This window comes from Chrysochloris asiatica, unplaced genomic scaffold, assembly GCF_000296735.1.
Source record: "Chrysochloris asiatica unplaced genomic scaffold, ChrAsi1.0 scaffold00007, whole genome shotgun sequence".
Lineage (NCBI taxonomy): Eukaryota > Metazoa > Chordata > Mammalia > Afrosoricida > Chrysochloridae > Chrysochloris > Chrysochloris asiatica.
In genome coordinates this window covers 20,505,333-20,516,772 of record NW_006408525.1, presented here as the reverse complement: position 1 = coordinate 20,516,772, position 11,440 = coordinate 20,505,333, and the positions used below count along the sequence as shown (strand labels likewise).

General features: G+C 50.3%; 1 protein-coding gene across 1 annotated transcript in view; it reads right to left on the bottom strand.

The window, feature by feature from the left end:
* Positions 1 to 7,808, bottom strand: part of SAMD14 (sterile alpha motif domain containing 14) — an 18,603-nt gene extending 10,795 nt beyond the window's left edge. Inside the window, exons 1-2 of the mRNA XM_006832470.1 lie at positions 7,449 to 7,808; positions 3,713 to 3,767 (exon numbers count right to left, since the gene is read on the bottom strand). Coding sequence (XP_006832533.1) covers positions 3,713 to 3,755 — 43 coding nt within the window. The 5' untranslated portion in view covers positions 3,756 to 3,767; positions 7,449 to 7,808. The remainder of the gene's footprint in view (positions 1 to 3,712; positions 3,768 to 7,448) is intronic.
* Between the last annotated feature and the right edge of the window lie 3,632 nt (positions 7,809 to 11,440).

The following is an 11,440-nucleotide window of genomic DNA, read 5'->3' as shown; positions in this document are numbered from 1 at the left end:
TGACACCTATAGACTTGCCTCCCTCTCTGCTCCAGCATTCTTCACCTTCTTTGTCTAACAACTCACTTCCTCCTGCCTTCAGAAGTGACACCCTTCACTCTCTGTCCTGAATCCCAGAGCCCGGTGATGACCTTGCAGAAGAGATGCTCCCTCAGAGTTGTATGCCTTGAATCAAAGCCATTACTTCCATAATCATGGCATCCCACCACAGAAATGGACTTGCAGTTGCTAATTAGGCATCACTTACAAACACAAGCCCACCTTCAGTCATGTCCCACATTTTCATTGTCAGCAGAGTATACCTCACCATTTCACATCTTCCTGGTTTATTAATGTGTGCTGGTATTCTCGGTGCCCCTGCCTGCTACTGCACTAGAACTCAAGCTCCTTGAGGACAGCAACTTTGCCTGGCGTGTTCCCTGTGACCTTCCTACGGCCTAGGACAGAGGCTGGCATGTATTAGGAACTCAAAACATATTTGGTGAGTGGATGAAAGAGACTGGGTGTGATTGGGGGGCTAGCTACTTTTAGATTAGGTAGCTAGGCGGAGGTCTAGGCAACAAACCACAGCTGAAGAGTAGAAAACAAACTAGCACATAAACAAAACGAGCGAGCTTTCAAGTAGAGGGCACGATATGGGCTTGGGTTTGGGGTGTCTGAGGATCACTAGGGGAAAGGCCTGCTTGAAGGGGGAGAGTGGAAATAGGAATCTGTTGATGTTGTCCACGGGGAGCTGACAGTGGTTTGGAGGAGGGGACACTTATTGTCAAAACAGCTGCCATACTTGGACATTGGCTACCCAAAATGGCGGGGAGGGCTACAAAGACAAGAAGTGACTGGCTTATAAGCTTTCAAGAGGGAACCTAGATCCAGAGGATCTAGATCTAGGAGGAAGGTAGAATCTCCAGTGAGTACTATCCAATCTGTCTAGGTGGGGCTGATAAAATGAAATGCGGATAGGTCTCTTGTGATACAATAGTGAATAATTGTTATCAGGACTGATTGTGAAGGTTGGAAATATAAAGGTAGATGTTTCATAGCAAGGAGGGGAGTGATTAACTTTCCAGTCTAGGAGCAGAGGTCCCTAGGACCATCAATGGAGAAAAGCGGAGAGCGGGACCCTACCCAGAGAAGCAGTGAGGCCTGAGATGGAGGCAGAGATGATGATGTGGAGAGATGGAGCAGCTGGGGACTTGAGATCCAGAGAGGGAGAGGGACTGTGTGCTGAAGACCAGGGGTGTGTGGGGGGCAGGCTTGCAGGGTATACCCTTTGGTTGGTTGATGATGCATGGAGGGGATTGTAACCATGGCAATGAAACGATATACGATAGAATGAATGTAAAACTAATGTTCTCCCATGTAAATGATTACATAATTCACAATAAAACATTGAAAAAACAAAAAACAGCTGCCATCTTGGACCCCAGATTTTTTCACACTCCTCAGGTCTCTTGGCTGTCCCCCACACCCCTCTGCTGTTTCCAAGTCCTGGGGGCTAATCTTGGGGAGGGAGTCCTCTGTCCCTGGGCCCAGCTTGGCCTGACTCTCTGGGCACTGGCATGAAGCAGCAAGGACTGAGGAGGAAACCACAGAATAATTGCTCATGCTGTCTGAGTGTTCAGACACAGCTCTAAGTGCTTTACAGTTATTAGTTCATTTAAACCCTCCCACAACACTATGAGGAAGGCACTCCAGGCAGCAGAGAGCAAGAGCAGAGCCAGGGCTAACAGCGGCAGCCTGCCTCCAAAGCTGAATTTGTAACCACCGTGTGCTGCACTCTCCGGAAGAGATGCAAGAGACTTTTGAGATTAAGTCCAACCTCCTCGTTTTATAGACAGGGAAACCGAGGCTCAGAAGGGAAAGGTTTGGTCCAAAGTGCACAGCAAAGGGAGTTGAGGACAGTAGCCAAGTCTCCTGGCTCGCAGGCCTGTGCCCTTCCTGCTCTCCCAGGGGGGGTGGACATCTTCTAGCTGATCCAGCCAAAGGGAGTGGGGTGTGGAGCGTGGGGTGGCGGTTTGCTTTGTACTCTGGGGCACAACAGGACACCTTAGCATGTAAGGGTCTGGAGAGAAAACAGACTTCTAAGGAGGGTTTGAGACAAGGTGGGCCCAGCCTTTCCCGGAGTCTCATCCTCCCCAAAGGCCCCTGCCCTGAATTTGCATCTTTTCCCTGTGTGCACACCAGCACACTCTCATCTCCCCTGGTGAGATGGCCCATGGGACAGTGGGAGGTCATGAATATTTCATAACCGTTCAGATCAGGAAGCCAGCCAGGCTGGGCCCAGCTATCTCAGCAGATCTGAGAGGGAGAAACAGGATGGGTCTGAGTGAGGAGCTTGGGTTGGTCAGGTAAGGGGTTAGGCTGGACCTGGGTGGAGACAGAGCCACTCGAGTCTAGGGGAGTCTCAGAAGTAAATCCTCCACTTGAGAGACTCAGGGGAGGCTGCAGTAGGAAGCAGCAGTTCCTGGCATTGCCTGGATATGTCACAGAGGCAGGGGAGTATGGGGTACGCAGCGGGTGGGGCAGGCAGGCTGCACACACAGATGTGAGAGCTGGTGAGGGCCTCGCGGCATTCCAGGTTTAGGTGGCTTCTGTCTCCACCTCTCCCTCCATATTCCTTTGCTTACTGTCTCCTCCACTCTAATCCAACAGGGAAACAGCCTTTCCACCCCAGTACATGCTGGGAATGCTGGCCTGAGGGGGTGGTCTCTTTCTGCAATCCATGCAACAGAACAACTGCAGGGGGTAAATGCTGATGTGGACTGGTGTGTGCCTGCTGGATGACCCCTGTGTAAACCTGACGACATGGGCATGCGCCTCAGTATGAGGGCGGAGTCCTGGGTTACTGAGGCTGTGTGCAATACATGTACTTATGGGACTTGGAGGTAATGTGTGTCACCTGTGCTGGGTACACAGGTGCATCGGCCAGCAATTAGGAGCAGGAGACAGGCAAATGTGTCACCGACTTGCCATGTGATCTAAAGCAAGTTGCTTCAGCTTCTCCACCCTATTTTCTCAGCTGTAAAGCAGGCATACGTCTTAGCGTTGTTGTGAGGGTTAACTGATACAGCACATGTGAGATGTGGATACTTTATTAGGGCCTGACATGAGACAAATACTTAATAAATGGGGACCTGTACTATGGTTTGGAGTCCTGGTGTGATGCTGCAGGTTAATGTGCTGGACTACAAGGTTGGTTTGAACCGCAAGGTCTGTGGTTCAAGCTCACTGACAACTCATTGGAGACCCTATACCAGGTCGCTATGAGTCGGAACTGACTTGACGGCACTTAACAACAAATACTAATGTTGCTGTTGTTTACTTGACATGTTCACTAAGGTAGTAAACCAAACCCAAAACCAAATCCATGCCATCAAGTCGGTTCCGACTCATAGCCACCATATATAGCATTTCTAAAGCTGTAAATCTTCACAGGAGCAGAAAGTTTCATCTTTCTCCCAGAGTAGCTGGTGGTTTTGAACTGCTGACGTTCTGGTTAGCAGTCCAGCGCCACCAGGGCTCCTTCCACTAGGACAGAATGACAAAGAATCAGGCTGTAAGGCCACATCACACGCACACTTAGTTCCCAAGACCTCCTCTGCCTCTGCTGTAGATTCTCTGGGTACTGACATGAAGCAGCTGAGTGGCCTTGGAAGGAAGTATTTTCTACAACCATGTCTATTAGCTAGAAATAGAGTTGCACAGAACTTACCAAAAACCTCATCCACAGGTTCTCGAAGCTTTGAAGAAGCCATGACTCAAGAGAGCTAGAAAGGAAAAGGGAGGAGAGAGAAAGAGAAAAAAGATTCTAGGTAAGAAGTTCAGTTTGGGTTAAAGCTGATGTGCTGTGTACCTTCACACAGTTACTAAGTTTCTCCCCTTCACTATCTTTAGCTTTTCCATCATTGTTGTTAAATGTTATAGTCTCATAAAGACCCCATGCACAACAGAAGGAACCACTGCCCAGCTCTGTGCCATCCTCACAAGCATTGCTGATGTTTGCACTCATTGTTGCAGTCAATCTATCTTGTTGAGGGTCTCCCTCTTTTTCACGGATTGTCTACTTTACCAAGCATGATGTACTTCTCCTGGGACTAGCCCCTCCTGATAACGCGTCCAAAGTACATGAGACAAAGCCTTGCCGTCCTGGCTTCTAAGGAACATTCTGACTGTACTTCTTCCAAGGCAGATTTGTTTGTTCTTCTGACTATCTATGGTATCTGTTCAGTATTCTTCACCAATATCATTATCAATTCTTCTTCAGTCTTCCTTATTCATTGTCCAGCTTTCATATACATATTGCTGTTGGTGGTGGTCAATACCACTGAGTCGACTCTGAGTCACAGTGATTCTGTATAGAGTTTCAGAGGCTGTTAATCTTTGCAGGACCAGAAAGCCCCATCTTTCTCCCATGGAGCAGCTGGTGGGCTTGAACCACTGACCTTGTGGTTCATAGTCCAGTACTTAGTCTATGGAGTAACTGTGCTCCCTTCATATATGTATATTGTTGTAAGCACTATCGAATCAGTTCTGACTCACAGATTCCATGAACAGGGTTTTCAAGGAGCAGCTGCTGGATTTGAACCACCGACCTTTCAGTTAGCAGTACAGTGCTTATCCTATAGTGCCATACCTTAGCACCCCTTAAAAGCATTTGATCATTATAAATTGATGGTAAATCAACATAAAATCTGGGAGAGATCTTTTAGATCATTAAGTCTAGTCCTCTCATTTTATAATGAGGAAATAGACCTAGGAGCAGAGAGTGACTGGCTCAAGATCATACAGCAAGGTAATGGCAAAATTAGGATGAAAACACAGGTTCTTCCATCTACCTACTTACCTATCATCCCTGTGTACACTAATCCATTATCACTCACCATCCATCTACCCAACCATCTTCTACCTACCCATGAATCCATCTAGCCATCTATCTACCCCCATCCTTCCAACCAACCATCTTTGCATCCATTAATTCACTCCATTCATCAACCAATCCTGCCCTCTCCCTATCATAGGTGCCCTCACCACATACCTCTCTGAACATGAGCTGTTCAAAAAGCTGGCACCATCAGCAGGCCCGCTTTTCTAGAAAAACTCACAGCTTTCACAGTTCTTAACAGATTCACAGATGAATCCTCAGAATGGTATGAAGAGTACTCACAGCAGAGCAGTGGACAGACACATCTCTATGATGCATGAAGTATGGCAACCCACTGCCACTGAGTCAGTTCCGACTCACAGTGATCCTACGAAGGGTTTCGGAGGCTGAATGTCTTTATGGGAGCAGAAAGCCTCTTCTTTCTCCCAAGGAGCAACAGCTGCTAGCAGTCCATTGCTTATCTTGAATAGGAAAGGTTTTTCTTTTTGTGGGAAGCAAGAAGAGGGGTCAGGTAGGGAAGTGGAATATATGCATCTGAGCAATTGGAGTAGGCTTTCTAGAAGATGTAGGCTTCTAGTAGCCCTGACCCAAGGCTTGGGTGTTGATGATGGCTAAAAGAGACTGAGGAGGCTCAGAGGCTACAGATGGTTGAGGGCACTGAACCAGACTGTACATTTGATGAGTGTAGAAAATATGGACCACATGCCTGCAGGGGACTCATCCAGTGGAGTGGCCCATGGCAGGGAGGCTAAAGGGAGCTCTCTTCTTCTGTTATTACATAGTCATCATCTCACTATGAGCCCTGGGGGTGGGGGGCTTAGTAGCAAAGAAGTTCCAGAACATTCTCCTGTCCTGAGGGGCCAGGTGGAATGGGAGACTGCTCCTAAAAAGGAGCCAAATTCCATTAATCATTCTTAAATCTCCACCTGATTAGGACCCAGCTGCCACCTCCTCCAGGAAGCTGTCCTAGATAACCTCCCCTTCTATCATTTGTCTACATAATTTCTAACTTCATCCTGTCCCAACCACCGCAAACGGGGAATTCTTCATTGATTCCCTAAATGGACCAACCCTATCTTCCCCACATCAAAGGGAGCTCTTTGGGGAGAGGGGCCATGTATTCCCCATTAGACTAAGGACTCCTAGAAGATAGGAACTGCCTCTCCCAACAGAATGGAGGCTCCTTGAGGGCAGAAGCTGTACTTAACTCTTGGACAACCTGAGAATGGTGATCACATGCATTCTGATTCAAGACCTCAAACCAGGTTGAGTCCCTCTTGTGGAGATCCCTTTCAGGTTGGGGTGAGCTGGGGGTTCCAACTGACATTCCCTCCCAACCCATCCTGATTCAGCCCAGACTGCTTTCTTTCCCTCCCTTTGACAACTAATCACCCGGGGTGCTTTATGGACGATCATCCCTACCCTGGCTGATGGGAAACTCTGCAGAAGAAGCAGGGTATCAGGAGATGACTAGAATTCTCTTACCCAATCCCCCTCTTCCAAAACTGGACCCTGGAAATTTAGACATCAACCCCGCTCCAACTCCTATACATGTACACATACAAACACACACACAAAGAACAACCAGGTAACAGCCACAAGAATAGTACTGAACCTGTTCCCTGTGGGCCCCAGTCGGGCTCTGATATTCCCTCCCTCCAAAGCTTCTAACTACCTGAGAGGTGCATCAATGACCTTTGGCCTTTCTCTGTGAGAAAGCGAGGGCAGGTTAGCTCAAAGATTCCTGGGACCAAGAGAAGAAAGAAAAAGAAATCAAGCGTAAGCCCTGGTAAGGGAGCTGGAGAGAGTGAGGAGGAAGAACAGCCAAAGGCAGAGAGCAGAGTCCTCAGGCCGCCCTTAGGACTGCTGAAAGAAATGGAAGAAAGCAAGACTCAGAACGGAGAACGCAGTAGTGGGGACAGAGGGCTCCTTGGCCCTGGGTAAGAGACCCGCGGGGAGGGTGGGATGGAGCAAGGAGAATCCACCGCAAGAGGGGGCGGGCCCCCAGTGGGGCGGCAGAGGAAAGGGGCCCAAGAAGGGAAGAAAGAGAAGTGCAACTTGGGGAAAACAGGGAAGGGATGGACCGGAGAGGAAGATTGGGGTAGAGGGCAGGCAAATTGTGCAGTCAGTACCCCTTCCCCATAAGGCCCAGTCTGCCCCGGGTACCCGGTGGATTGAGAGCGCTGCTGGAGAGAGGATGGGGATGCCGAACAGGGCACCTACTCGGCTCCCAGGACCCCTACCCACTGGGTGGCGAATTTCTCTTCAATCCACCAACCCAACTTCCCGCTGAGCAAGAAGGAGTTAAGCCCTCTCCCCTCCCCCACGCCAGTTTTTTATTAATTTCTCCGGGCAGCGGGCAGGAGCAAGGGAATTAGGGACACAAATCTTATCTCCGCCTCATCCCCTGCCGGCCCAGCACCCCAGTCCCCTGTGACCCCCCTCGGGATAGGGGCAGAAAGCTTCTTGTCGCTTCGCCCCATCAACCCCACTTCGAGTCTTCCCAAGAGCCCCCAGTTCGGCGTCCCCGCCCACCCTGGAGTCCCCGGGGGTCTCCGCGCCTTACCTCCAACATCGGGCATCTTCAGCGACCGGCGCCTCGGGAACCCCTCAGGCCCATAGTGCTCTAGGCGGGGGCCCGGGCGGAAAGGGCGGGGGTCGTCACCCCGGCCGCGGGGGGCTCCGGACGGGCTCCCTTCTCTCCATCCCGGGTGGAGCTGGGGGGCGGCGGGCTGGGGCTCGGGGCCCGAGGATGGGGGGCGGATATGGGGAGAGAGGGAGAGGCTTGCGGGAAGCAAGCGGCGGGCGGGGCTGGACCGGGAAGACCTGACGGGAGGATGCTCGTGTGTGCGTGTATGCGTGTGTGTGCGTGTGTGTATGTATGTGATAGAGAGAAAGAGAGAGAGAGAGAGAGAGAGAGCGGGCGATCGAGCGAGCGAACGCGCGCCACCGCCCCGCCCCCGCCCTGGGACGCGAGCCCCAGCCTGACGGGCCGATCGGCGCAGCGTCGCGTCAGCCGGGGTCCGCTGGGGTCCCCCGGGAAGGGGCTGTGCGGGGGGCGGGGGGCGGGGAGCTGGGCGCCCAGGAGACAAAGAGCGGGCGGGCGAGCGGGAGGAGGGGCCACGGCGGGCGGGGCGGGCGGCCCAGCCTGGGAGCGCGAGTTGCCGCTATTCTGCTGCGGGCGGGAGCGCCTACTGTCAGGGGTCGGGCTGGGGAAGCAACCCGCCGGGATCCCCCGGGCTTCCGCCACCACTGCGGGGGCTCGTGGAGCGTTCATTCAACTCACAGCCCCGGAGTAATCACGTGCATCCGGGCCCGAAGGGACAGTGGTGAACAGAACTGGCCTGGGCCCCGCCGTCTGGGGCTTGCGGTCTAGTCACGGGGACGGACGAATGGAGAGACCCTACTACACCTGGGTGCTAGGAGGTTCACAGGGATGCTTCACACCCGAAGGACCCACGGGAGGGCGCCTAGCCCGGCCTGGGGTAGGGAGTGATCAGGGAGGATTCCTGGAAGTGAGGTGTTGGCTTCGCCTGCAGGTCTGGGTAGGTAGAGCGCCAGTGGGAGAGGCGGGGAAGAGGAGGTGAGGCTGGGGAGGCAGTACCGACAGAACTTGCTCTTTATACTAAAAATCATGAAAAAAATAACATGCACATGGAGGGGATTGTAATCATTGCAGTGAACGAAATACAATAGGATGAATGTAAAGCTAATGTTCTCCCATGTAATCACTTAATTCACAATAAAAATAAAAAAAAAGATTGAAACAAGACCTTTACCTCATGCCATGTACAAAAACCAACTCAGCATGGATTAAAGACCTAAATGTGAATCCCATAATTGTAAAGGTCATCAGTGAAAAAATAGGGACAAATTTAAGGGCTCTAATCCAGGACACACACAGACTACCAAACATTGAGAAAATTACACAAACAAAACAAGACAAAATAGATGATTGGGACATTCTAAAAATTAGAAGGGAAAAAAAAATAACATGCACAGATTTGCATTTTAGGAAGAATTCTCTGGTTCCTTTGTGGCGAAGGGATTGGAGCGGGGCAGCCCGAAGTCAGGCAGAGATGGGCTCATGATACAGAAGAAAGATAGTATGATATGAGCCTGAAGATTAAAGATCAAGTATGGTTGGTATCTAACTGAAGAGACAGACTGACTAGTCTGGAGGCTGAGCGAGCAGGAAGATGATTGCAGGTCTTGGCTTGAAGCAGGGAACCCTGGAGGTGGTGAAGGTTGGAGGTAGATGAGATCAGATTTGGACCTGGTGAGGAGGAGGTAGTGGCCAGTCAGCCAGGAGAGCTACTGTAATAATCACAACTAGGAGCTCTGGTAGCGTAGTGGTTACGAATCGGGCTGCGAACCCTAAGGTCAGTGGTTCGAAACTACCAGCCGCTCCGCGGGAGAAAGATGAGGCTTTCTACTCCCGTAAGGATTTACACCCTCGGAAACCCTGTACAGGGTCGCTATGGGTCGGAACCGACTCGACGGCACTTAACAACAACAACAAGCTACCATAAGGTACTAAGCACTTTGCTGGGATTATTTAATGTCATCCTCACAATCACCCTATGTGCAGGTGTTTCCACTACCCTCATTTTAAGCAGAGAGAAGAGAGACTTAGAAGAGTGATATGACTTATTTAAGAGCAAGTCGTGAAGATGATTAAGGGGGTGCAGAGCTCAAGGAAGAAGAGTGGAGTCGAGGAACAGAGAATTCCCTGATAGTCCATGGGGGTCTCTGGTCAATTTTGACTCAGAGTCACACTATACAATAGATTCTAACTGCTCCACAGGTTTTCTTAGACTATCTATAGTCCTGACTGCAGGCCATCAGATCGTTTCTCCCACAGAGCTGCTGGTGGGTTCAAACCTCTAGCCTTTCAGTTATCCTTTGAGCACTTAACCACTGCATCCTCAGGGCTATGGATGAGGATAGAACTAATAGCTTTTGAGGGCTTAGGGTATCCTTAGGAGATCCAGATCAGTGGGTGTTTGCAGTCTCTGGGTATCTTCAGAATCTGCTGGTGACCATGGGGTACTAGCTAGATTGGGGAGATCTGGGTATGGGGTAGTGTCCCTGGGTGCCAGGTTGTGGGAGCTGCATCTGGGGTCTTTAAAGTGTTATCACAGTCAGTGCCTGAGGAGATGGTGTACAGCCATCTGATAAGATCTGGGTGGTGGACTGGAGTAAAGGGATTGATTATAAAGCTCCTATGAACCACAAAGTTGGTGGTTCAAGCCCACTAACAACTTTATGTGAGAAAGATGAGGTGATTTAAAGCCTTGGAAACCCTATACAGGGTTGCTAAGAGTGAGTCACAACTGCACTTAACAACATAGATCCCAAGGGGTTGGAAAGATGCTTGGGATGGGGGGTCTGAGGAAAGGTGCTGCTAGACTATAGGATCTGGGAAAAACCCCTGTTCGTAATGATACCAAATCATCTGGAAGTTAAGAAAAACCCCTTAATCTGATTTTCTTCCTCCATGGTAAATGTTGGGCAGCAACCTGCTCCCAAGTACTAACTAGGCAGGTGACAAGGCTGCAAAGCCCTTACCACGACTGCCCATAATAAACTTTGACACAGCCCCAAGCATGGACATATATCATGGGGATTCACATGTCAGGCCCGAGAAAGTTACAGCAAAGCCATACACAGCACCCTCAGCCACACACCAAGCTCAGGCTTAAACATGGGAGCTGACTTGACCGCCTTTTGTAATACACAATGTATACACAATAGATTTCCTGTTTGCCTTCCTCACCTAATAGCACAGAAGCCAGCAGCAGGGTTCTAACCTGGATGCTTAGTTCTATTGAGACCAGCAGAAACCCTCACCACACCCCCAAGTCTTTTCATCCAGGAGGGTTCAACAAATTCATTTCTTGGACTTCTTGACTGAGTCTCTGGAACAAGACCAACAACCCTTCATCTTTTATTTTGGCCTCAGTGGCCCTGCGTTTCATGACCGCTAATCCTGGCGCCATGTCTTGTTGTGACCTTGTGGTTTGGTAGTCTCTGATTTTGGGATTTAGCCACTGGGTCTGTCTCAAGCATTTCCAGGGCTTCCAGAGTGTTTCCAAGGATGATCCACTTGGAGAAGATGCCTTGAGAGGCATGGTCATCATTCCCAGGATTCCAGATGCCTGTTGGTGGGGTGGGGGAGTAGCAGGGGGACTGGAATGCTTTTATATGTAGCCCTGAGGTGAAGAACTACAATTTTTGACTGGAAGCTACAGGAAGCCAGAATTTGGCTTGACATGAGTAAGAACTGTAATAGAGCCCTCCCCAGAGGAGTGACTGGCTTGAGGTGAGATAGTGAGTCATCAGTAGGAAGTCTGCAGAGGTCACTAGTTAGCTTGGCTATTGTCTGGACTCACCAAGATGACTTTTAAGGACCCTGATGTTGTCATGTGCAGTACCTTATGGCAAAGGGAGGGGACCCTGAAAGTTCCCTTAGGCACCAGCACAAATACACCAACACCCAGAGCAAGGAAGGGAAATCTAAAACTGCCTCCCCACCCTCCCACTGGTTGTCACTTC